Source organism: Natrix helvetica (genome assembly GCF_964273705.1).
Source record: "Natrix helvetica genome assembly, chromosome: 14".
Lineage (NCBI taxonomy): Eukaryota > Metazoa > Chordata > Lepidosauria > Squamata > Natricidae > Natrix > Natrix helvetica.
The window spans coordinates 8,711,859-8,739,060 of record NC_138564.1 but is presented as its reverse complement, the minus strand read 5'-3'; the positions used below and the strand labels follow the sequence as shown (position 1 = coordinate 8,739,060).

Below are 27,202 nucleotides of genomic sequence, written 5' to 3'. Positions count from 1 at the left end.
TTGATCACGTGACTATGGGGATGCTGCAATGGTTGAAATAGCAATAGCACTTAGACTTATATACCGCTTCTTGTGGGAAAGAATAGCAATAGCACTTAGACCCAGTCAGGTTGCCAAGCCGGCAAAAGCTGCAGACTTGCTGGTGTAAGAAAAGGTAAAGGTTCTCCTCGTATATGTGTGCTAGTCGTTCCCGACTCTAGGGGTCGGTGCTCATCTCCGTTTCAAAGCCAAAGAGCCAGCACTGTCCGAAGATGTCTCCCTGGTCATGTGGCCGGCATGACTCAACGCCGAAGGCGTACGGAACGCTGTTCCCTTCCCACCAAAGGTGGTCCCTATTTTTCTCCTATTTTTTACGTGCTTTTGAACTGCTCGGTTGGCAAAAGCTGGGACAAGTCACGGGAGCTCCCTCCGTTATGCGGCGCTAGGGATTCGAACCGCCGACCTTCCTGATCGACAAGCTCGGCGTCTTAACCACTGAGCCACCGCATCCCTTGCTGATATAGGGGAAGCTAATGTAATCCTTCTTGGGGAATGAAATATTCTGAAGATCCCTGTGGGTCTCACCTGTTCCTCTTCTCAACTTCGGCCACCAATTCGTCGGTCGAGAACTGACCTCTCACCACCATGATCAAGTTCTTAATGACGTCTTCCGAGCAGTCCACGTCCAAGAGTCCTCCCACAACGGCGGGGATGCGGCTGGGGTTGACCTGAAGTGGGACAAAATTGTTGCGTTTCAAGGGCTTGCAATCCTACCATCGCACAAGCCAGTCTTAGGAAGGTGAAGTCCCAACCAATCTTGAGTTGGACACCCCTGCTCCATACCCATGCTCCAGGAATTCTGGGAGTTGAAGTCCACTTACTGTATTTTTCAGAGTATAGGATGCACCATTTTCCCCTCAAAAAAGAGGGTGAAAATCTGGGTGCGTCTTATACACTGAATAAAGCATTTTTGGTCTCCCGAAACACCTCCCCCCAAATGGCCATACATAGCTTTTAGGAGGCTTCCAGAGTGCTCCTGGGGGCTGGGGAGGGCAGAAATAAGTGAAAAATGGGCCCGTTTTTTGCTCGATGTTGCCTCCCCAGTCCCCAAGAGCACTCTATAAGCCTCCTAAAGGCTATGCATGCCCTTTTTGGGGGGGAAAAACAGGCCCATTTTCATGAAAAACAGGCTGTTTTTTGCTCATTTTTGGCCCCCACCCCAGTTCCCAGGAGCACTCTTCAAGCACCCTAAAGGCTATTCGTCCCTTTTTTTGACAAAAAATGGGCTCGTTTTGACAAAAAAATGGACCGTTTCTTGCTCATTGGGGGGCCAATCAGCTGTTCCATGCTGCAGGGATTGCCACAGACCATTGCTGTCTCCATGCCTCGCGTTTTTGGCCTCTGGTGGGGTGGGAATACATCCGGTATGTAAGCTGCACCCAAATTTTCACCCTCTTTGGGTGTGTGTGTGTGTGTGTGTGTGTGTGAGGTGCGTCTTATACGCTGAAGAATACGATACTTTAAATGGCTCTTAAAAAGAGCCTTAAGTGGAAAGGCAATGCACGGTACCTTCTGAACATAGATCTCGATGTACTTCTGTAAGTTGTTGCGATACAAATAAAGAACCAGGTCGTGAACAAAGTCAAATCTGTCGCAGACGATGATCAAGGGAAGCTGGTCTGTAAGCTTGGCTTCCTACATCGGCAGAAAAAAAGAAACAGACAAAACATAAATCAGAGATTATTAAGGAGAGAAGTACACTAATACACTTCTTTTTTTTAAACTTGTGAACCCCACTGAATGGGGTGAGGGAAGCTGTAATTTGCCACATCAAGAGGGTAACACGGATTATGTAAGTGGGGACTGAATATTGGGACGCAGGTGGTACCCCAAAATTGTGTCCTTTAAGGGCCAGACTGAATTTAAAAAAAAACTGGCCTTAAGGAGGAACAGGAGGCTTGGCTAAAGAATTTAATTCAGACCTAGGGCAATCAGACTAATTTAACCCATGCTTGGACTCTCCAAGCAGCGCACAGGAGAAGAGGGGCTCAATCTATTCTCCAAAGCACCTGAAAGCAGAACAAGAAGCAACAGATGGAAATTAACCAAGGAAAGAAGCAACTTAGAACGAAAGACAAATTTCCTTGACAATGAGAACAATTAATCAGTAGAAGAACTTCCCTCCAGAGGTTGTGAATGCTCCAACACTGGAAGGTTTTAAGATGATGTTGGATATCCATTTGTCTGAAATGGTGTAGGGTTTCCTGTCTGAGCATGGGGTTGGACTAGAAGACCTCCAAGGTCCCTTCCAACTCCATTATTCTGTCCTGAATTCAAGCTGGAAAGAGGCCATCATTTGAAGCAGATTCAATTCCCAAGAAAACTCTTTTTAACCACCAAGCTTTATGGGATAGTGATACACCAGAAGGAAATATATTTTCATTTGTGGAAAAACAAGACTTGCTCCTATATTTAGGATTAGGGCTTGTGACATATATTTACCATATTTTTCAGAGTATAAGACACACTTTCCACCCCTAAAACAGTGTTTCTCAACTTCAGCGGTTTGGAGATGGGGGGTGGGGGTGGGGGGACTTCAACTCCCAGAATTCTCCAGCCAGCATCCCAGGAATTCTGGGAGTTGGAGTCCACCCATCTTAAAACGGGATGAGGCCGAGAAACGGCAGTCTAAAAGCTGCTGCGCCCAGACATTCTACCTTCAGGAAATTTTTCACTCGTTCTGGATTGTAACAGTTGCTTTCGCGGCAAATCCTTTCGACCTCTTTGATTTGGCCGGTCTTGCAGGCTGCCTGGATGTATTTAAAATGGACATCCGGGTCTTGGCTGAAGTTGACAATAGAGCCCAAGAAATAGAAGAGCCCTAGACAGGCAGAGAAACAAGAGGTTAGTGGAGGTGCAGGGATGAATTCATTCAAAGAGTTAAAAGTCCTTTTTTTTGGCACGAGTCAGAAAATTATTAGGAACTGTCAGAATATTCATGAACTGGAATACGATATAGCAATAGGTCAGCCATTGGGGCCTGCCTGTAATAGGACATGGGAACGAGGTCAGCCAATGTATAGGCATGGCAACTGGGTCAGCCAATGGGAACTATTTGGTGGAATGAGAGCCATGCCAGACGACTTGGAGCCTGGGTGTGGCTTACCTATGCAGCTCTGAGTCTGTGCAAGAGAACTAATCTAGTCTCCTCTCTGAATTGAAACTGGAAACCAATCTCACGTTGGAAGAATCTGCTGTTGGTATTGTACATTTATTCATGTGTTATTATGTATATAAAGAAGTTAATGAATCCCGCTGAATCAGTCATCTGTCTGTGCTTTCTGGATTTGACTTTTTGCAACAAACTCTTGACAGGAACTCTTTCATCGAATACGCTGCATCAAGTCCTTTTCGTTGTAGATGGCTTTAAATTTGGGGTTATAAAAACAAACCTCAATTTCATTTGAAATCGTATTTTATCCAATTCCCCAGTTCTCTCCCTCCGGGGAGAGGGGGCGGTCTAGAAATCTAATAAATTATTATTATTATTATTATTATTATTATTATTATTATTATTATTATTATTATTATTATTATTATTATTATTATTATTAAATTGCCTTTATCGGTAATAATTTGTTTCTGGGACTCTGCACTTTGATACGGCCCAAGGGCTAATCAATCAAATCAATCAGATAACTAAATAAAAGAAAATAAATAAATAAAAGAAAAATAAACCCAATACGCTGAAAGCATTTTCCAAACTCAACACAGGCATTTCAGCAGTTTGACAACAGCGTAAAATACAAGGCTTTGATTCTGATTCCATTAAACCGAGGATAGGATTTACTCCACGTAATACGGAGTAAATTAATCCTATCAGGTTAATGATAGGATTCTAGTCATCCTCTTTCATCTGTCCACCAGTTTTCAACTCAATGACTTTACATTCTGACGTGCCAGTGTCAAGTCCACGGGCCGTGTGTGTGTGTGTGTTGGGGGAGCCACCCGTGTCCTAAACGTACCTTCGTAGCTCTTGAAGGACTCGAACAGTTCCACAAGGGACTGAGTGCCCAGCTGTTCGTGATACTTGGATGCCACCTGGACGCACAGCTGCAGATTTTGGCGGATGTTGGCAGACAACATGGCCCGCAGGCACTCGACGGAATCTTCAACGGACAGGGAGCCAAAGAAATTCACCAGCCACTGGGGAGGAGTGGGGAGAAAAAATCCCACCAAAGTTAAATATGTAAATAGATGCGTATATAATCTATAGCTGGCAACCTGACCAACTTGCATTAGTAACAAGTAATAATTAATTAAGGGATGCGGTGGCTCATTGGCTATGATGCAGAAGGGCCGGCAGTTCAAATCCCTAGAGCCACGTAACGGAGTGAGCTCCCGTTACTTCTTCCAGCTTCTGCCAACCTAGCAGTTGGGAAGCAGGTTAAAAAAATGCAAGTAGAAAAATAAGGACCACAGCAGAAGGTAACAGCATTCCGTGCGCCTTTCGGCGCTTAGTCATGCCAGCCACGGAGACGTCTTCAGACAGCGCTGGCTCTTCGGCTTTGAAACGATGAGCACCTCCCCCTAGAGTCGGGTACGATTAGCACATATGTGCCTTACCTTTACCTTAATAATTAAAGAACTAAAATCTGACTGCAGCCAAGAAATTAGAAGACATTTGTTCCTGGAGAGGAAAGCCATGGCAAATCTAGACAGCATACTCAAAAGCAGAGATATCACCCTGCCAACAAAAGTGTGTCTAGTCAAGGCTTATGGTTTTCCCAGTGGCAATGGATGGCTGTGGATCATAAGGAAGGCTGAGCGCCAAAGAACGGAGGCCCCTGAACTCTGGTGCTGGAGAAGACTCCTGAGAGTCCCTTGGACTGCAAGGCCATCCAACCGGTCAGTCCTAGAGGAGATCCACCCTGACTGCTCTTTAGAAGGCCAGATCCTGAAGGGGAAACTCAAAGACTTTGGCCACCTAATGAGAAGGAAGGACTCCCTGGAGAAGAGCCTCTTGCTGGGAACGATGGAGGGCAAAAGAAGAAGGGGACGGCAGAGAAGGTGGCAGCTGGATGGAGTCACGGAAGCAGTCAGTGTGAGCTTCAATGGACTCCAGAGGATGGTAGAGGACAGGAAGGCCTGGAGGAACGTGGTCCATGGGATCGCGATGGGTTGGACACGACTTCACAACTAACATCATTGTTTTACCTCTGGATTCAGAAGGTGGGTATGCACGACAGCACGCTTGATGTCATAGAGATCGGTGTAGTGTTCCAAAGCTCTCTGCAGCAGGCCGGCCTTTTCACACAGCTGAGCAATGTGGGCTCGGTCGTAGTGGGTGAACATCTGGTTTCCCAAGATGGCATCGGCAACCTAACAGAAAATGAACAGAAGCAGCACGTCTTACGACATCACATATGGATTCTGTATGGAACCTTTTAAAAAAAAATGATATTCATAATAGAAGTTTACTTTCAATTTAACATGCTTTAAGTTGAAGGGATGTAATAATAGCTGGGCTTAATGGATGTTTAATAATTATATCAATTTGTATACAGGTGTATCAGATTGATGATACTAATAAATGGGGGGAAAAACATGTAATTGAAAATTACTAGACAATGAATGTATGTGGATGAATGTTTCCAGCACTTAGATTTTGCAGCACTAAAGTACTCTTGGCTCCTTAGCGTACATTAAGAGACATATATGTCTAAAAGATTGCAAGTATTGAAATGCAAAGACATACAATATGTAATTGCATCATTTTCCTAAATGGATATTCTTTATAAATGTAACTTGATGGAAAATTCCTATCTGCAGCCTTAAAAGGAAGATAAGTCTTCTCTTTCTGTGTCCAAAGAAGTAATTGTTATAGCTTTCATTCATATGTCTCAACTAATTTTATTTATTGTACTAATGACAAAACCGAGCAGTTTAAGTTGTCACCTTTATAAATGGGAGTAGAATTGTAAAAAATAAAAATAAAAATAAATTACTAGACAATGTTACCAATGCTAAAATAATAGAATGATGTCACAATAATTTTAGTTAAATATAGTTACATTTTGAGTGCAATGCACAACGTAATAACAGCCATAGTCAAATAAATGATGAATAATGATAACAAAGCATTTATATATACTAGATTGATAATATGAAATCATATATAAACTATAAGGGAGGATCATGGAGGGGATGTTGAAAAGCCTTTTTATAAAAGATAAACAATTCTATATAGAATAGATTAGAAAGATGTAATATCGTTGGATGATTTCAGGATAATGTAATAAAATGTTATAATATAAATTTACTTCAAATCTAATATGCCTTATGTTGAAAGGATGTAATAATAGCTGGGCTTAATGGGTGTTTAATAAGTATAACAATTTGTATACATGTATAATAGACGGATGATACCAATAATGGGGGGAAAAACATGGAATTGGAAACTATTAGCGAATGTTATCAATGCTGAAATGATTGAATGACTTAGAATAGGAGGAAGCATAATAACAATGTATACAAAGATACCTTGATTGTCAATATGTAAATTTTGATAAAATTCAAGTGAGGACCACGGAAAGGACACAGAAAGACTTTCGACACACTGTGTGTAATTGAAGAGGCTTTCATGTTATATGTGTTGTGTGTTGTGTGTTTGTCTGAAAATAAAAATTTTATTTAAAAAAAACAGAGAGAGAGAGAAATTGACTGGCCGGTGTCTAGGACAGCTCTTCACGGCCATCTCACCGCGATCAACTTGCCACGGGAGAATTCCATGGGTGATAACTCAACTGTCAATCCTGAAGCTGGCCTGGCTGAAACCACCTTGGAGCTTCAGTGCTGCACTGGAGCAGAGGGATAGGGGGGTGGGGGGATTAGAGATAGCTGGGGCTGTGTAGTCAAAACAAAGTACTTTCTCTTGGGAACCAAGGACGTTCTCACACCTGGCCCGAGGTAGGAGGAGTGATGTCACCAGACCATCCGACAGAGCTTTGATTGGATCATATGACTGATTGTTTGGAACTGGGGGGAACTTTCACTTTGAATTAGAGGAAAACCGTGGGACTCTTCAGAGTCGGTTTTCACCAGATATGTGCCAATATGGTATTTCCAATAAAAGCTATCCTTTGAGGAATCTACCTGCCTCGAAGTTTTTGCTTGCAGTGGGTCTGTTACTTGGAACTCCGACATCAATGCAACCAGCATTATCCACCACTGTTTCTCCAATTTTTGACAATGGAAATAATGTTGAAGAAATCGTGGGGGACATTTTTTGTGTTAAGTTATCCCGCCTGGAATTGCCCCATGCGGCGAGTTTGTGCGGCCGTGCAAAGTTGACGCTGCATCTAGAAAGAGGGACGACTCTTCTTCTTGAGGGGAAACTGTGGCGGGAGGGGGGGAAGCAGTTACCTGGGGAGCGTGAATGAGATTCATCTCGAGCAGGCGGGTCTGAAGGTGGCCTTCAGCGGGACGATTGTTCTTCAAGGCATCCAGCAAGAAGGAAGTACACTGCTGGATTAAGCTGTTCTCCATGAACACGTCGACAATCTGCAGCAGAAGGACATAGCAAGGGCACTGAATTCCCTTTCACCTAAATAAAGGGGTTTTATTGGGACGAGGAGTTGGCTTCGTGCTTTCGGGCAGCCTACGTCAGAACACACCTTTTAAGACGGGTGGACTTCAACTCCCAGGATTCCCCTGTTCTAGAACCACCGGAGCCTTTAGAGGGACCTTTACCTGGTTGATGTTGGCCAAAGGCTCTTCATCCTGAATCAGCATTTGAGCAAACTGGAGGCCTTGATCTGGGTTGACTCTCATTACACTTCTCAATAAGAAAATCCAGTCGGGGGTATAGCCCACCTTTAAAAGAAGAGATCAAGTTACTAAGCAGTGATGAATCAGTAGCCTTGAGGATGGTTACCTAGTTGGGTCTTAATTGACCCAAGTATCATGCAGAATTAAATCAAGAGTCCAAGGCAAAGCTTTCCTTAAAGTTCCAATTGAATAAGTCAGACATGTTGGTACATCTGTGGCATCCCAATTCTGGAAGTTACCTAGGATTCCCACCCAGTTGAAAGTTCATGATCTTGTCCCCACACCCACTAATCCATCACATGGTCCAATCTTCTTCTTCCAAGCTGTCATCTCCACCCCTGCTGGTTCCGGTCAGGTGCAGAGGTGCGGAGACCAAGAATAACCTTTGATCTTCTAGAAAGCAATTTTTTTATTTTGAAAACCACACGTTCTACCCATTGCTATTTCTCCCCCCCCCTTAATGAATATGCCTACTAAAGATGAAGCTAGAAGAGAGAGTGTGGCAGGCCAGAGATTCTTAAAGGAACCGCTGCAGGCCTGACACTCGCCTTGCTTAGCGACAGAATATTTTGCTCCGTCGTGATCGTAAGTCGAGGACTCGCTATACGTCAAAGTAAGTATCCAGAAGGCCTGTTCTAGCTCGTAAGCCAGGGGTGTCAAACTCAAGGCCCGGAGGCAAGATCCGGCCTGCATGTCAGGCCTGCAGTTTTCTTTGCGATCTTTGGCCTGCTACACTTTCTATTATTCTGCTATGCCTTTTTCTATTGTGGGAAAATGGGAGGGAACTTTGAGGAAACTCAAGCCTCGGAGTCTTCTTTCGTTTGGGGGGGGGGGTGTCGCTTGGAACCCTGACATCGAGTTTGACACCCCTGCAGAAATTCAGCAAGTTGAGACAATCCCAAGTCATACTTCTAACCTACTTGGAATGTTCCAAGATTTTGCGTTATCTCAGCAGAGAAGTTTTTTTTTTTTTTAAAAAAAGAATGTGTTAAGTTAAAAGGTGAGCATTGCCCAAGCAGGCATTTTTCAGATTGGAGAGGAGGGAGAGATAAGATTACCTTTTTGGCATAAAGAACAATTTTCTGGAACTGACTCGTTTCTGCAAAACACTGGATGACTTTATTGGGGACGTTTGCACGGAGATAAACGCTCAAGGCGAGGGTTGGGTCAACCGCCTTCACCAAGTCTCCCAGCTCTTCGGAGCACTCCAGCTGAAACAAAAAGTCCGGTTTCGGAAATCAACGCCAACCCAAGTGTTTAAAAAAACAACAACTCCCGGCTGCTTGACAGACGGGGGCAACTGGATCAGGAGTTTACTGACACCGTGCCAGCCTCCGAAAATACTTTCACGCCCCAGCCACGTCCAAATCACAAACAACTGTTACTGTTTGGCACGAGAGGGCGGTTTGAATTTCAGGGGTCGACTCTGCTGCCCAAGGAAAGGATGCTTGCTACTGTAAGCTGGACGACTGTGCCAACTTCATCTAAAGCAGGACACACAAACGCACACACACAGAGTGGTGGGATGTAGTTAGGAGGATGGAGGGGTTTCCCCCCCCCCCTAGAAGGCAAAGAGAGCTTAGAATGTCTGGTGGGCAGCAAGAGGGCAAAGGTCGGACCCTCCCTAGCAATTCATGAAATTTATCTATAGTTATGACAGATAATTGCTTTAGTCTGGCAAGATTCTGTCTCTAAGTTCGGAACAATATAGGAACTACTTCCATGTGTAATTCCATGTGTCCTTCTCAGGACTCAGAGTCTGACGTATCCAAAGCCTTGGGTGAAGTCACTCTGCTTTCAAGTTGAATTTTACGTGTATGAACTTACGGCTAACTTTACTGTCGCTTTAAACGTATCCTAATTGGCACACATTAATATGAAATGTCATTGCGTACAGGTCTCAAAAGGGTCAGTGCCTCCAATATACACTACATCAGGGGTCAGCAACCCACGGCTCTGGAGGCCCATGTGGCTCTTTCATCTCTCTGCTGCGGCTCCCTGTTGCCGGTCGGCTCCACAATTGATAGAGCTTTCGGTTAGGACCAGCAGAGGAAAAAGAACGCTGCGCTAGGAGGAGACTCTATGGTGGGAGGGGAACCAGACTTCCGGTCGCAGATGGAGAGCGAGACCTGAAGAGAGAGAAGCATGAATCTCTCCAAGGCGCAGACAAATTGGCAAGGTTTGTTTCCCTCACCATGTACATGGGTACATTCAAACTAAACCGTGTTGTTTCTCCATGTAATATATGTGGGTATATGCATAATTTTGTGTGTATGTATGTATGTATGTACAGTATCTGTCTGTCTGTTGTCTACCCACCCATCCATCTCATCTATCTCTTATCTCCATCCATCCATACATCTCATCACTCTCTCTCTCTCGATCTATCTATCCATCCATCCATCCATCCATCTATCTATCTATCTATCTATCTACCTACCTATCTCCCCCCTCTCTGTGTCCGTCCGTCTGTCTGTCTGTCCATCCATATCTATCGCCTTCATCTATCTATCATCTATCTATCTATCTATCTATCTATCTATCTATCTAACATCTATCTATCTATCATCTATCTATCTATCTATCTATCTATCTATCTATCTATCTATCATCTATCTATCTATCTATCATCTATCTATCTATCATCTATCCATCTATCTATCTATCTATCTATCTATCTATCTATCTATCATCTATCTCTAATCAATCTATCAATCTAATCTATCATCTATCTATCTATCTATCTATCTATCATCTATCATCTATATCATCTATCTATGTTGTCATGTTTATGTAGTGCACATTAGAAGTGGAGACCCTTTGAAAGCTGTATGCCAACGAAATTTCATTTCAATGTATGCCGATTCGTGTACATCCCAAGTGACAATAAAGTTATTCTATGTCTCACCACAGGGGGCCTCGCCACAGGTCATGGTTAGGCCTCAACGACGCATCCTCGCTTGTGGCTTTACGGTATAGCAGGACCGCCCTGATGAATGAGAGGCGATGGATGAGAGACTCACCTTGTCTTCTTTCAGCCATTTCTCAAGCAGCTGCTTGCGGCCCTGCTGAAGGACGGGGCGGCAGAGTTCCAGAGATTCAAATCTGTTGAGCTGCCCTTGGTCCAGGAGGATACCGAAGTACTGTAGTAAGGGCGAAGCTTGCCCGGGTTGAGCCGGGACACTCTGGAACTTCCGGATGGTATCGCTGGTACGCAGGATGCCCTGGATGTCAGAACCGGATGGTTAAATGCTTTCATGAAGAGACCGGACTGCCATCGGTCAGAACAGGTGCAGGGTCTCCTGCTTGGCTGGGGGGGGGGAGGGGTTGGACTAAATGACCTACAAGCTCCCTTCCAACTCTTTGGGAAGCCGTTACGGCCATACGACCACAGTATATACCGTATTTTTCGGAGTATAAGAAGCACCAGAGTATAAGATGCACCAAGATTTTGAAGAGGCAAATAAAAAAAAAAAAAGGTTTTGCACTCTGCAGACCTTCCAAAACGGCCCATTTTTCATGAAGCCACGTTTTTGTTTTCAAAAAAAGGGCATGAATAGCCTTTAGGAGGCTTGTAGAGTGCTCCTGGGGGATGGGGAAATGGTTTACCTTAGGTGCAGACGCAGCCACTTTAGCTGCCTCCGCGTAGCTTCCCTGGGCAAAAAGGGTATTGAATTTTCTGGCAAAAAGCTCTTCCGCCCCGGCTAAATTGCTCCGGATGGCCATCCGCAGGCCCAGATCTGGATTCTGAAGGACGTTGGTGGCGTAGTTTACAATATTGTCTTCTTCCACGCAAACCGAGAGGACCTATTGAGAGAGAGAGAGAAAGAGAGAGAGAATGTGATGAAACGCAACAGCTACAGCCAAGAGATATATTCCTGATAGATGATACTGTAGATAGATAATATCTATCTATCTATCTATCTATCTATCTATCTATCTATCTATCTATCTATCTATCTATCATCTATCTCTCTATCTCTCTATCTCTCTATCTATCATCTATCTATCTATCTATCTATCTATCTATCTATCATCTATCTATCTATCTATCTATCTATCTATCTATCTATCTATCTATCTATCTATCATCTATCTATCTATCTGTCATCTATCTATCCCCTCTATGGTATCTCCCATCTGTCTATGCTATCTCTCTCTCTCTCTCTGTTAACCGACTTTCGGAGCTAGAAGAATTTGCGGCCCTAACAACGCACACATACAGCAGGTAATTTTGCGTGTTTAGTGATCCAAATGACTGGCTGCTTATCTAAACGTGGGATAACCCCTGGACGACTTACAATATTGAATTTTATTGGGGGGTTTAAACTTCGAGCACAATTCGTTAAACATCATTTCTAAAAAAAATGACATGGTGTAGCGATTCATCATGACAATAATTGATTAAATGCATCAGTCGCCTGACTCCCAAGAGAATCCGGGCGATTTACAGATTGTTAAAATGTTGAACTAGCAAACTGCAGGAAAAGAACCAAATCTGTTTGCATCATAAGAGCCACGGTGGCGCAGTTAGGGTTAGAGTGCAGTACTGCAGGCTACTTCTGCTGACTGCCGGCTGCCTTCACTTTGGCAGTTCGATTCTCACCAGGCTCAAGGTTGACTCAGCCTTCCATCCTTCCGAGGTGGGTCAAATGAGGACCCCGATGGTTGGGGGCAAGAGGCTGACTCTGTAAACTGCTTAGAGAGGGCTGTAAAGCACCGTGAAGCAGTACATAATGTCCTTCCTTCCATCCATCCATCCATCTTTTATGAAAAATTACTCTGTGACTCTAGGCAGCTTACAAGGATACGAGCCCAACACAAGAACAATAAAAAGGCAATGACACGCTACCACTCCCTACTGACAACAATCAAAGGAGTCATTTCATGGGCTCCATACACCTCTGGAGTCCCTAGGCCCGTTGGCAAAACCAGGTCTTCAGGGACTTGCAAAAGAGTCTCTTGCAAAAGTGGGGGCCAACCTATACCTCTGCAGGGATGATGCTCTGCAGAGAGGGAGCCACCACGGAAAAGGCCCTGCTTCTAGATCCCACTCCATGGACCTCCATGCATTTCTAAACTTCCAGCAACCGTCTCACCTGCCCTTTTTTATTCACTCCAATAATTCCGGAGGTAGGTTCGTGAGGCGATGTTACAAATATTGTTTCGGCGCTGATTCGGTTCATGTAGATGCAGACCCCGGATTCCAGATCGTACATGTGTATGTAGCCGTATTTGGTGATCAGGTAGATCACGCCGTGCTTTGTTCCAATCTGTGAAAACGGATTCATCGATATTAATCAGAACAAGAGCAGGAAAGGGACCTTGGAGGTCTTCTAGTCCAGTCCTGTTGTGGCCCGCAAAATACACAAAATCGAAGTAAGTTCAACAGGTCTCTGATGACACGTTAGATTTCAAATTATCCACTAGAACAGGGATCTCCAAACTGGGCAACTTGTTGTGGCCCACCAGCAAATCTGGTAGCAGATTCGGACAGTGAGGAGGTTGGGGAAGAACCTGGGGCAGTCCTGGAGTCTGGGGAAGGCTCTGATGAGGGCTCTATGTCAGAGGCAGAGAGGGGGCCAGGGCCGTCTGACAGTTATCAGCTGCCTTCAGAGTCAGACATCAGTAAGGCAGAAGAACATGCACAGGCGCGCAGCTGCTTGATGGAGAGTCGCACAGGTGCCGTAGGCTCCGTTGCGTGTTCGCGGAAGCGCCCAAGAGCTCAAATACAGATAAGGAGCTCGGGCGGGCGTGTGGGCCCTCCGGAGCACCGTACCAGAACGGTACCCCCCGGCAGGCACCGGTACGCCCAAACTCACCTGTTTTTAAGCTCTTCGGGGCGTACCGCCTGCAACCCACCACTGGCTGGAGAGGACACAAACCTGCTTCCCCCCCAATTCATTTTACCTGCATTGCAACTGGGAAATCCGTCTGGGCTTCCGGGGGGAAAAAGACATCCACCGCTTTTTTGACGAAGGGCTGGTTTCCCGTCGCAGGCTGACCCACTTCGATGATGTGAAGCTGAAAAGGAAACGTGGAAGGACAATCCGAAGCAGGAAAGCCGAGGGAAAACTTGCAGGGGGGGGGGGGAAGGAAGGGGGCGTTTGCTAAATTGATGCAAGGCCTGTCTTTCTCTTTCGTTACCTTGCCTCCTGCGGGGCCGCGGACGGCGAAGCAGAAGAGGGTGGACGGTTTGGCGTTTCCTTCGACTCTGAACTCGGCAAAGGCGGCCGCGTGGCCCTCGATGGGCTGGGAGACTTTGCGGTCCACGGAGTACAGCTGCATGGCGCCCACCACTCGGTTTTGCTAGAACGAAGCCAGACGCGTTCATGGGACAAGGGTTCCCCTAAAGCAGCGGTGCGCGAGAAAATTTGGGGGCGTCCGCAGAAAACCTATTTGCATTTTTTACATAGCACTAAATCAGGGGTCCTCAAACTACGGCCCCTGGGACGGTTGCATGCAATGAATGCTTATGTTGCTGGAGAGTCTCCCCCTTCGGGGTCTTTTCGTGTGGGTTGGAGGGAGGCAGAGGTTCAGTCTTGGGGTCTGCTTCAGCCTCCTGGTGGGGGGCTTTGGGTGAAGGCTGGAGGGAAGAGCCGCTGGTGGCGAAGAGCCGGAGGGCTTCGTTCCAGTGGGACAGCATCCTGGCCTGGAACTGGCTGACCAACTCAGCCCGCTGAGCCTCCAGGTGCCAGTACCTGGCCTTGCAATCCCTCAGGTCTTCCCTCTGCTTGGAAAGCCTATGCTGGTAGTCCTCAGTGAGGAGCTTCTGCTGAGCCTCCTTCTCGGCCAGATCCAATTTGAACTGAGCTGTTTTGCCAACTCTTTCTCCTGGGGGCTGCTTAGCTCCAACAATTGCTTCTATTGGGACCCTAAGGAGCAGGGCAGGCGAGGAGTGGCTGGGAGGGGAGGGGTGAGTAGAGGTTGGTGAGGCGCCCTTCAACGTGAGTGATATCGAGTTGGCCACGCCCACTCAGTCACATGACCACCTAGCCACGCCCACCCAGCCGGTCATTAGGCAGATAGTATTCGTGGTCTGCGGGAAGGTTGTTTTTTTGGGGGGAAAAGGAGGGAGGAGTATCGTGTATGTTCACCCCCCTCCACCGAATTAATTATAAAATAATAAAGGTGGAATAAACACCTAAGAAATAAAACAGAATTCCAGAGGTTTTCCCTACCTGGGCAGAGATGCCAATTAAGAGTAACCATTTCTGATTCTCATCCGTCCGGTAGTTGATGATTTGGCATCCGGCAAGGCTGGCGTGTCGGTCGAACATTTTTTGGGGCGAAGAATCTCCTTCCATGCTCCAATGATAGACGGCCGTCTCGGTCACTAAAGCCACGGTGTTCACCGAGATCCACTTCCAGAAAATGACTTCTTCAGCCATCGTGTGTGCTTTCATTTTACTTTTCATCTCAATGTTAAAGATCTGGAGGGTTTTCCCCGCTGGTTGGCAAGACAGAAAAGACAACAACAAAAAGAAGAAGAAGAAGAATCATAGATCTCCCAAATATCCCACCCAGATTTAACTCTCCGGCATAGGAGGGGTGCGGTGGCCTAGAGGTAGAGCTCCCGCCTCACAATCAGGAGGCTGTGAGTTCGATCCTAGGTAGAGGCCAGATATTTCTCTCTCTGGGCACAATGAGAATGTATCTGCCGAACAAAACTCCGCCCTGGCGACACGAAGGGAATCCGGCCAGTAAAAACCCGACTCCATTCAACTGCCCAGATTCCACCCCGATGCAAGGGATTATGAGGGTTGTTAAAAGATGATGATGATGATGATGACAATGATTTAATTCTCCCACACCTCGGCCCTCTTTGTCCCATGGGTTAAGATTGCTCAACAGTCTTGGCCACAGATGCAGGAAAAATGAAATATTGAGAAAAAGGAAGTCAACTCACTTCAGACAGCAGCTTGAAACAAGGTTGAACGCTCTCGCCGCACAGGGTTAAATGGATCAGTTCATCTTACCATTTCAAGCTACTCAAATGTGCAGAGCTCACACGATTCAAAGCATGAATTGGGATGACCAACTCTTCCTAATGGGAAAATACTTCAACCCCAATATCAACTCCGTCGGTGGGCTTAAGATTTGCATATGGAGATGTCTGCCTCTATGGATGTGAAAGTTGGACCCTAAGAAAGGCTGAGCGCCAAAGAACGGAGGCCTTTGAACTCTGGTGCTGGAGAAGACTCCTGTGAGTCCCTTGGACTGCAAGGCCATCCAACCGGTCAGTCCTAGAGGAGATCAACCCTGACTGCTCTTTAGAAGGCCAGATCCTGAAGAGGAAACTCAAATCCTTTGGCCACCTAAGGAGAAGGAAGAAGGACTCCCTGGAGAAGAGCCTCATGCTGGGAACAATGGAGGACAAAAGAAGAAGGACTCCAAGGCGATCCAACCAGTCAGTCCTAGAGGAGATCCACCCTGACTGCTCTTTAGAAGGCCAGATCCTGAAGAGGAAACCCACTTTGGCCACCTGATGAGAAGGAAGGACTCCCTGGAGAAGAGCCTCATGCTGGGAACGATGGAGGGCAAAAGAAGAAGAAGGGGACGGCAGAGAAGGAGGTGGCTGGATGGAGTCACCAAAGCAGTCGGCATGAGCTTCAATGGACTCCAGAGGATGGTAGAGGACAGGAAGGCCTGGAGGAACGTGGTCCATGGGGCTGCGATGGGTCGGACACAACTTTGCAGCTAACAACAAGTACATATATTTCAGGGCTCAAAGAGGGAAATGGTATAGGGCTTCCCGCCTGAGCAGGGGGGTTGGACTAGAAGACCTCCAAGATCCCTTCCAACTCTGTTATTATTCTGTAATCTGGTGAAGGGACTTAGTTCCAAACTTTTTAAAAAAAAAAGAGCTCTAGGGAAAGACAATAGGCCTCTAACTGACCAACTCTGCCCTTTTCACAAAGCCTTCTGGGGAATGAACACTAAGGGGGGGGGGGGGGGAGTGTTCCAACAGAATTTAAGGGTCAATTTTACCCAGCCTTTCAGCAAGGTCCCTTCCAGCAGATTGTGTTGTTTCAGTGGCCGTCACATCAAGGGAGCTTAGACCACAATAGATTCTAGCCTCTAACCAGGATTAACCTAAAGCTGCGAGTAACACAATTGAATGATACCGCTTATCTTCGGCAGGCAGGCATCTGTTCTCCATTCAGGTGAACTAAAAATAAAATTTAAAAAACAACAACAACACACCGACACATATACAAGCCTGAACTTGGTGGGTCACATCCAAGAAAGGTGGGGGTAGGGGTGGGGACAAGAAAAGCTCTGAACACTTCACACCTGCGCAACAGAGAGCGCAAAAACGGTGGCTTCTGCATTCCCATGCTGTGTGTATGGAAATGGCTCGCGAGAAGTGCTACGTTTCCCCGTTTTTGCATTAACACAGAGGCGCTTTTACGAGACGGTACGAGACCAGGAAGTGCTGCTGGGGTTACGGCACAAGGTAGGGGAGATAAATACGAGGAGGAGAATGGGAAATGCCACATGCAGTATCCCGGTGATGCAATCGGTATGCACTCAACCGGGCTCTTACCGCTGTTCAGGGAAGCCGTTACCTTTCTGAAAGTCTGACATTTATTACCTCGTTGCTTGTACGGGGGGAAAAAACAAAGCTTCGAGCAAAACATGAAAGGTGAGCTCACCCCAGTCTCTTATCAACCGAGGAACATCTGCAGTTCGTTATCGTTTCCCCGAAAATAAAACAGAGTCTTATTTTCTTTTGACTCCCGAAATAAGCACCTGGCCTTATTTTCGGGGAGGTCTTATTATTTTTGGGGTACAGGAGGCGGCGAGCGTGGTCACCTCACGGCTGCCGCTGTGTTGCAATATTTTCAGGGAGGGCTTCTTTTAACGCATGCTCTCAAAAGCCCAAATGGGCTTATTCTCCGGAGAGAATATTTTGGGGGAAGCAGGGTATTTTAGAACAGACCTTGATCCATGGGTCTCTCAGACTTTAATGGTTCGGGACAAACTACATTGTGCGACTACCGAAAAGCTATCATACCTATTTCCCAGGGCTTCGTATATTTAAGGAAAGAGACAAAAAAAAAAAAACCCAGAGAGGATATGATAGTATTATAAATCAGGGGGTTTCAAAACTGGGTCATTTTCAGACTTGTGGACTTCAACTCCCAGAATTCCTCAGTCAGCCCTAAACCGTGCTGGCTGGGGAATTCTGGGAGTTGAAGTCCACAAGTCTTGAAAGTTGTCTTAAAGTTGCTCCTGCTTTAAGTGGTCGTAGTGGGGGCGAACAGACAGCGCTTAACCTTTCTCCGCTTAGTTACTGCAGTGTACCTACAAACTAAGACGTTAGTTCGAGCTGCATTTCAGGCTGTCAATCAGTGTTAGCTTTCTTGGTCAATGCACCGATTCGCAGGGGGCCAAGATAACGGGAATTCAAGCGCGATAAGAGCCGCGGTGGTGTTAGAACGCAGCATTGCCGGTTACTCACTGCTCGCTCCAGGAGTTCGATCCCGGGTGGCTCAAGGTTGACTCAGCCTTCCATCCTTCCGAGGTGGGTAAAAGGAGGAGACCCAGATTGTAGGGACAAGAGGCTGACTCTGAAAACCGCTTAGACAGGGCTGCACAGCACTGTGAAGCGGTATATAAATCTAAGAGCTATTGCTATTAAGAGCTGTGGTGGCGCAGTAGTTTAGAATGAAGAATTGCCGGCTAATTCTGCCAACTGCCAGCAGTTCGATCTTGATGAATGCTGAATCTTTTGATTACGGCTTTGAGTAGGGCTATTTCCCCATGCCGTGTATTCTTACTTACACCAAGCAATTTTTAGCAAGCCTGCAAACAGCAGGCTCAGGCTCATAAATTTCCAATATAACTGATTATCTATACAATCGTGGACCCCTGCGAGTTTTGTCATGGCTTTCTGGGACCAAAAACCACATTTAGAACCAAGTCGATGACTAGTACACAAGACACCATGCTAGCAAAGGTCTCTCATAAAAGTATGTGTGGCTCAGTTCCTTGCTATTCATTAACTGTACGGCGATGGGATGGATTTGCTCAGGAGCCCATTCCCTTGGTACAGTTATAACCAGCAAGTTGTGAAGCGGTGTATATCACAAAGGAAGACGACAATTTCCCCCCCCCCCCCCCAAACCTCATGCCATTTCGTCTAGATCCCAATTAATTCCACTGAATTCAGGGAATTCTCCATTGAGATGCCCAATTGCTTATATATATATATATATATACATACTTATTTTCCAGATTTCAGTACTTTTTATGAGATGAGACCATTCCATACTGTTAAAACATACAAGTTTGCTAGGATAAAATGAACTCACCGTCTGTATTAAGACAAGAATGCAGGAAGAAAAGTACACAGTCAGTTGACAGTGGAATTATTTTAAATCTAAAGAGTTTGTGTGCCTATCTGCGGAGGGGCATTTAAATATACCTGATCAGGTAGCCTCTAGATGACAGGTTACTGTGAGAGCCAAAACTGAGCTTCCACTGAAATATCACCTTTATTTGCTATAGCTATCTAAGCTTCTTTAATAAACCAAGTACCGTACTTTCCAGAGTATAAGACGCACTCTCCACCACCACAAGAGGGTGAGAATGTTGGTGCGTCTTATACACTGAACACAGCCATTTTTTGCCTCCAGAAAACCTGCCCCGCGCATGCCGTTTTCACCCCAAACAGGGTTGTTTTTCGCAAAAACAGGTCGTGCAAAAGATTTGGGAGGCCTGCAGAGTGCTCCTGGGGGCCGGGGAGGGCAAAACCCTTTTTTTTTCTTGTTTACTTCTTCAAAATCTTGCTGCATTTTATACTGCGGTGCATCTTATAGTCTGAAAAATACGGTACATTTTCATTAACCAAATCTTAAGATTTGTCCAACTAGGTTATGAATGCTGTCGAGGAAGATTAAGCCACAGAAGTGATTCTTGACAGGGCAAAACTTTCTGGAAACTTGGAAATGGCAGCATCTGAAATTCTCGGTGGCCTGGAATATCTATTTCCCAATCTTAACATTAATTTCTTATCATTCCCTTTGGAAAGCTATTTTGCGCAGACGGCCGCAATCCTTTCCTCGCAATTCAAATTAAATCGCTGCCGTTTTCAGCCTTGCAAATTTACTGTCAACAATTCACAGGCTTAAGTTTCATTTTTTAAAAAGATCTCTGTGTGTATGTGTTTCTTTTCCCTCTGCGCTTTTTAAAAATGTCTTGTTTAGTGTCTTTGTGTTCTTATATTTTTTTCTTTTCCTTTTTTTTTGGGGGGGGGAGTTTATACAGGTAGTCCTCCACTTACAACCCATTCGTTTAGTGACCATTCGAAGATACAACAGCCCTGAAAACAATGACATGATCACACTTACGACCGTTGCAGCATCCCCATGGTCGAGTGATCAAAAATGAGGTGCTTGGCAACTGACTCGCATTTATGATGGCAGGGTCACATGATCTCCTTTTGCGACCTTCTGACAAGCAAAATTTATCAGCTCAAATACAACATATATATATATATATATATATATATATATATATATATATATATATATATATATATATATAATGTTGTATTTGTGCTGATAAATAAATAAAGGGAGACTAGTATAGATCTATTTCAAGCTATTTAGCTCTCATCAGCTAGCCATAACCTTACTGGGATTTGAACCTGGGCTGTATTACATATTAGGCAGATGTATTAGCCACTAAGCCACAGGCTCTCCTCCTTTATCATATATATATATGTGCTAAAGAAAGTCCAGAGAAGGAAAAACACACGTCTGTCCTGCTGGGTCGACTGAGTCAAAAAGCGGGAGGAAGCTAGCAACAAGTGCGTGTCTAAACAACAGCTTTGGCAGACTCAGTCCAATCAGCGAGCAGACGAGGTCAGCCCATTTCGGATGCTATCTCCACCTAGATGGAGAACGCGTCAACGCACACATAACATCTTGCTTAGCAACAGAACTGTGGTCGTAAGTCGAGGAGTACCTGTACAAAATCCCAAAAACGAAGGTGAATAAATAACGCAGGGAGTAAAATATTTTTTCCTATAAAAATTGTGATTCAAAAAAACCCACGAACGGGCCAAGTCTCCCTTTCGTGTGTCTCTCGTTCCCTCTCGGGTGAAAACAAGTCAGCCAGCGTACCTTTCAGAGCGATGACCTTGGAAGCGGGATTCATGATGGCGCTTTCTGCCGAGATGGGACGTCGGATGGGCGTGGTTGGGTCGCTCAAGTCGACAATAACCACCTGCGCTTGCTCCCCAACTTTTTCCCGGATGCAGATGAATTTGTCCGATTCCATCGTCAAGGTGCTGAACCCGATGTTGGCTGGATTTATTCCGAGATTTTGGAGCTAAAAAACAAACGCACACCAAGAGCCATTCCGTTAAAAGGCTTCCCCTCCTCTGTCCATTCATTTCTTGACCTGTTTTTTTTTTTTGGAGGGGGGGGGAAGGGTGGAGAAGAAGAAAACCACCCTCTGAGCTAATGCGCAGGGAATGTCAAACTCGATCTCTGCCAGATAGGAATTCCAAACTGGGTAATAACTTCCTCCTCCTATTTTCCCCACAACTGCCTTGTGAGTTGAGCTGGGTTCAGGCAGATCGACTGGGCCCAAGTTACCCCGTGAGCTTTCATGCCTAGAGCGGGACTAGAACTCACTCTCTTCCTGGTGATTGGCCCAAAGTCACACAACCGGCTTTCAGGATTAGAATTCAGTCTCCTGGTGATTGGTCTAAAGACACCTGGCTGGCTTTTATCCCTAAGGTGGGACTAGAATTCAGAGTCTCCTGGTCATTGACCCAAAGTCACCCAACTGGCTTTCATGCCTAAGGTGGAACTAGAATCCAGTCTCCTGGTGATTGGTCCAAAGACACCTAGCTGGCTTTCACGCCTAAGGTGGGGACTAGAATTCACCATCTCCTGGTGACTGGCTCAAAGTCATCCAACTGGCTAAGCTGGAACTTGAATTCATGGTCTCCTTTTTAGCCTGGCACCTTAACCACTAGACCAAATTGGCTCTTTCTTGGCAGTGACTTGGCAGTGACTTCTTGTATGAAGGTCTTTCAATGTCCCACTCTAGTCTAGGAGCCTCACGTTCAAATGTCTTGTTAATCAGGTTCTTCCCTTAGCTTTTTTTTTTAAAGGCATAGATGATTAAGTGCTCTGTAAACCCCCAATGATTTACCAAAAGCATAAGGTAAAGGTTCCCCTCGCACATATGTGCTAATCATTTCCAACTCTAGGGGGCGGTGCTCATCTCCGTTTCAAAGCCAAAGAGCCAGCGCTGTCCGAAAACGTCTCCGTGGTCATGTGGCCGGCATGACTCAACGCTGAAGGCGCACGGAACGCTGTTCCCTTCCCACCAAAGGTGGCCCCTCTTTTTCTACTTGCATTTTTTACGTGCTTTCCAAATGCTAGGTTGGCAGAAGCTGGGACAAGTCACGGGAACTCACTCCATTACGTGGTGCTAAGGATTCGAACCGCCGATCTTTCTGATCGACAAGCTCAGCATCTTAGCCACTGAGCCACCTATAAAACAGTGATTACAGAGAGGCACCCCCAAAAAACACAATATGGCAATAGCAGCACGGCAATGATCTTATATACAAATGCCCATTCAGCTCTAGCTAAACTGATGAAGAGTACAGATAGTCCCCGGTTTACAACAGTTCATTTAGTGACCATTGAAAGTTACAACAGCACTGCAAAAAGTGACTTAGGACCGTTTTTCACAGTTACGACCTTTGTAGCATCCCCAGGGTCACGCGGTCCAAATTCAGACGCTTGGCAATTGGTTCGTACCTACGACCGTTACTGTGTCCAAGTTCATACAATCCCTTTTTGCGCTCTTCTGACCAGGAAAATCAATAGAATAGAAAAGAAAATGGAATAGAATAGAAAATAGAATAGAATAGGGAATGGAATAGAATAGAATAGAGAATGGAATGGAATTAGAATAGAATGGAATAGAATACAAATAGAATAAAATTAAATAGGGGATGGGGAAGGAGAAGAATGAAAGAAGTAGAAGCAAAAGGAATAAGACTAGAATAGAATAGAATAGAGCAGACTAGAATAACAAAGTTGGAAGGGACCTTGGAGGTCTTCCAGTCCAACCCCCTGCTTAGGCAATGAGGAAGCCAGATTTACTTAACAACCAGATGACTAACTTGTCAACCGCAATGTTTCACTTAACCACTGTGGCAAGAAAGGTGGTAAAATTGGGGGGGGGGGAACTCCCTTAATAAACGTCTCACATAACAACAGAAATTTTGGGCTCAATTGTGGTCGTAAGTCGAGGACTTCCTGTAAGGGACAACCTTCTGTGTGTCCTTAACAAATGAAGAGTAAGGAGAATCTCTATTGAGATCAATCAATCAGAATGGAGTTGGAAGGGACCTTGGAGGTCTTTTAGTCCAACCTCCTGCTCAAGCAGGACAACCCCGCCTATACCAAATAAATAACCACCAGATAAATTTGGGGTCCATTATTGTGTAAACAAGGGAGAAGGCAAATAAAAAAAAAATATTTAAGGAAAAAGAAACTGGAACCGGCATAGCAGGAAATGTTTAGGAACAGAGATTGGAAGAAATGACACAGAAGCCAAACATCCCCAAAAGAAAATACGGAGTAACTGTAATTAAAACTTGCCACGATTCTTTCACAAAATAATTACTTTGGGTTCGTGTTTTCATCCCAAAAGTCGGATATTCTCCACAATCTTACTAGAATTTTAGACTGAAAAGAAACCTAGATCAGGGCAACATTTCTAGAATTCTGGTTTACGCTTTCAAGCTGCCTGAAATTCAAAACTTTATAAATTTTGTATGCCACCGGAATCTCCCCCTGTATAAATTAGACACTATAGAAATTTGCAAGAGAAAACAATAAAAAATAAACAAACTGAATTAAGGCTGCAACACGAAGTCTACGTTTCTGAACCCGGTGGGACAATTCTTTGCAAATCAATGAGCTTTAGACTCAGGACGAAAAAACAGAGATTGGGGGTTGTGCATCACACCTTCCAATTTCACATTTAAAACACGCAGCTTCTCAACCAGAGCATTCCCCAGGCCCCTTGCGCCTGGGTTCCCCCACATCGGCCGATGCTAACATCTCATGATGGAACGCCTAAAACAGGTGAATTAAAACTCCGCCAGGATCAAGGAGAAAAATGGCCTAAACCTGAAGGCTGGGTGTTGTATCTGTGTGTGTTTGTGTAGTTGGAAATGGATGGACTCAGTAGCCAAGGGAGGGGCAGGCTGAAAGTCATTGGGAAAGGCCCTTCCGGTTCCCTCATTCATTTCAGCAAATTCTTTTTAACTCCTGCCACAAACTCTTTTATTTTTTAATGTTTTTCCCCCTTTCCTTTCCGTTGCCAACCCAGGCTGCTTTGAGCTCGTGGGGAGACCCCCAACCCATCACGGAGGAAAGAGAGAGGAGGGGTCTTTAAAATCTGCCCCTTCCTCTGATTATGCCCTGCACCAAGAGGAGCACCAAGGAAGGGGGACGGGGGACGGAGACGACTGAGCTGGGCAGTGCCCGGTCTTGCATGTCTGGGGGGGATAGGGATGGGGAGCTCCTGCACTGCCCCCCTCCCATTTTGCAGATCCAGAAAACAGAAGGGCACTGATGGGCATACAGGTTGAACCTCACCTCCTCCCTCCCTCTCTCTCTCTGTTTCTATTTCTCTCTTTCTCTCTCTCTTTCTCTCTCTCTCTTTCTCTTTCTCTCTCTCTCTCTCTCAATCTTTCTCTCTCTCGCTAGCTTTTCTTCCCCCTATCCCCAATCATTCTTGGTGGTATAGTAATGCAGGCCAGAGCTGCTCTCCTCCCTCCCCCACCCAAAAAAAGAGGGGGGGAGGAGGAGGAGGGAGGGATCCAGTCATCCAGTGACTCTGCACAAATCGCTGCAATCCAAACTAAAGGAAACCCACTCCCCCACCCCCCAAAAAACCCCATCTAAGGTCAGCAGACGTTCTCCCCCACTACGGCTCTCCCCCCCACTCATCTACCCCTCCCTCCTCCCTAAGAGAAGCCATAAAATGTTTAACAAGGTCCCCAAGTCCTTCTCTTCTCTCCCCCCCCTTTTGTAAAGAAGGGCAGGGGTGCATGGATGTAAAAGGACTCACATCTCCCTGCCCCATCCCTCCCTGCTCCCCCTTTCTTTAAGCAAGGCAAAAAGAGGAGGGAGACCCCCCCAAAAAAGGAGGTAGCCCTCGCCTTTCCCTTCAAAACTAAGGGGTACTTTCCCCCCCTTTGCATCACCATCTCCAAACAGACCTCCCCTTTGGAAGAAGTGGGGATCAGCCCTCCCTGAAGACCCCAAAGAGGGGGTTGCTCCAGCCCCCCCAACTTTCCCCCATTCCCCCCAAAGGAGGGTGGCTTGGGGAGGGGAAAGGAAAGAGGAAGCCCCCTCCCCCCAAAGAGACAGACCCTTTGGAAGACGAGCCTCCCTGAAGACCCCAAAGAGTTGGGGGTCTCTCCAGTCTCCCCCTTACTAGGCGTCATTCCCCCCCCCAACTTTCTCCCTTTCCCCCCAAAGGAGAGGGGCTTGGGGGGGGAGGAAAGAGGAAGCCCCCCAAAGAGACAGAACCCCCTCCTAAGAAGAGGGGGGGAATCAGCCCCCCCCTCCGAAGACCCCAAAGAGGCATGGTCTCTCTCTCTCCAGCCCCCTACCCACCCTTACTAGGCCTCATTCCCCTTTTTTCCCCCAGAGGGGTTTGGGGGGGAAGAAAAGAAAGAGGAAGCCCCCTCCCCCAAAGATACAGACCCCCCCTTTGCAAGAAGAGAAGGAATCAACTCCCCTTGAAGACCCCAAAGAGGAGGGGTCTCTCCAGCCCCCCCACCCACTCTTACTAGGCCTGATTCCCCCCCCTTTGCCCCTCAAAGGAGGGTTTGGGGGGGACAGGAGAGGAAGCCCCTTCCCCCAAAGATACAGACCCCCCTTTGCAAGAAAAGGGGGAATCAGCCCCCCCGAAGATCTTAAAGAGGAGGGGTCTCTCCAGCCCCCCACCCACCTTTACTAGGCCTCATCCCTCCCTTTTTTTCTCCAAAGGAGGGGGGCTTGAAGGGGAAAAGAAGAGGAAGCCCCCCTCCCCATCTCTATGGTTCTTCTCCTTCTCACAACCCCCTCCCCATGCCGCCCCCAGCCCCATTTCCATCCTCACCTGAAAATGCTCCTGGAATCTTATGGGGAGAATTTGAGCCATGGTGGTGGGCGAAGGGGGCCGCCCTCTGCGGCCCCAGAGGCTGAGAAGTGGGGGGGGCGAGAGACCGGGTTGGGGGGGAACGACCGCCGCTTCGCTGCCCCACACGCGCGCCCGGCAGCGAGGGGTAGGGAGCTACTCTCCGGCGGGGACGGCACTGCGCAGGCGCGGAGCTCTCTCTTCTCCCCCCCCCTCTCTTTCTCCCCCCTCCTCCTTTTTCAAGGATTCGAAGATCCCTCCGCGCCTGCCCTCCGATCCACCCACCCCTTCCCGCGAGAAGAGAAGGGGTCCTCCGATGGAAGAAGTAGTCCATGAGCCAGCCAGCTTTGGGAGAGGCGTCTTTTTTCCCTTGCCCCCCCCCCCGAATCTCTCTCTCTCTGAAGGGGAGGGGGAAAGGTCACTGCTGGGAGGGGGAGAGGAAGGGAAAGGGGTCCTTGGGGAAATGGGTGAGGGGCCTCTTACATCCCCCCCCCCCGGCCAATTGCTGACATCCTATGAGTCAGGAGGTTTTGCTCTGCTATTGTCTTTCTTTTCTTTCCTTCTTCCTTTTTTCTCCTCCCCTCCTTTCCTTTTTCTTCTTCTTTCCTTTTCCTCTCCTCCTCCTCCTCATTCTTTTCCTTCCCTCCTCCTCCTTTTTCTTCCTCTTCCTCCTCTTCCTTTTCCTTCCTTCCTCCTCCTCCTCCAAACACCAAGCATTCCACCTGGGCAGATCGGTGCCCACAGTCACCTAATCTCAACTAACAGAACTAACAGAATGACAGAGTTGGAAGGGACCTTGGAGGTCTTCTAGTCCAACCCCCTGCTCAAGCCGGAAACCCTACACCATTCTGGACAAAAAAAAAAGAGAGAGAGAGAGAGAGACTGTCCAGTCTCTTCTTGAAAACCTCCAGGGATGATGATCTCAATTGCAAAAGCACAGGTAGCTGGGCATGGTTCTAGAGTTTTTATGTCCCAAAGATGCTTTTTTCTTCTCTTTTTTCAAGGCCTCTCAAGCTTTGAAACATGCAGAGTGCCATGTGTGAAAGCACCCAAAACGAGGGTCCTTCAGCAAACGGCTGTTAGGTCTGCCGTGGGAGACATGTGGGGGGCTGAAACAGGCAGCATCGCATCCTCTGCATCTTTTGTGAAAGCATCCATCTAAAATCAATATTTGGAAAACGGGTGTTATTTACCCACAGTGGAGCGCAGCTGC

The 27,202-nt window shown here is 46.5% G+C and overlaps 1 protein-coding gene across 2 annotated transcripts in view; it reads right to left on the bottom strand.

Annotated features, from left to right (window-relative positions):
• CLTCL1 (clathrin heavy chain like 1) overlaps window positions 1-26,203 on the bottom strand; it is a 44,434-nt gene extending 18,231 nt beyond the window's left edge. For both annotated transcript variants that reach the window (XM_081966417.1, XM_081966416.1), the window contains exons 1-16: window positions 25,972-26,203; window positions 20,946-21,153; window positions 14,991-15,259; window positions 13,957-14,118; window positions 13,720-13,833; window positions 12,909-13,082; window positions 11,419-11,616; window positions 10,833-11,033; window positions 8,868-9,020; window positions 7,732-7,854; window positions 7,405-7,542; window positions 5,197-5,361; window positions 4,005-4,185; window positions 2,697-2,860; window positions 1,549-1,674; window positions 565-707 (exon numbers count right to left, since the gene is read on the bottom strand). In XM_081966417.1, coding sequence (XP_081822543.1) covers window positions 565-707; window positions 1,549-1,674; window positions 2,697-2,860; window positions 4,005-4,185; window positions 5,197-5,361; window positions 7,405-7,542; window positions 7,732-7,854; window positions 8,868-9,020; window positions 10,833-11,033; window positions 11,419-11,616; window positions 12,909-13,082; window positions 13,720-13,833; window positions 13,957-14,118; window positions 14,991-15,259; window positions 20,946-21,153; window positions 25,972-26,013 — 2,561 coding nt within the window. In that variant the 5' untranslated portion in view covers window positions 26,014-26,203. The remainder of the gene's footprint in view (window positions 1-564; window positions 708-1,548; window positions 1,675-2,696; window positions 2,861-4,004; window positions 4,186-5,196; window positions 5,362-7,404; window positions 7,543-7,731; window positions 7,855-8,867; window positions 9,021-10,832; window positions 11,034-11,418; window positions 11,617-12,908; window positions 13,083-13,719; window positions 13,834-13,956; window positions 14,119-14,990; window positions 15,260-20,945; window positions 21,154-25,971) is intronic.
• Window positions 26,204-27,202: the final 999 nt, after the last annotated feature.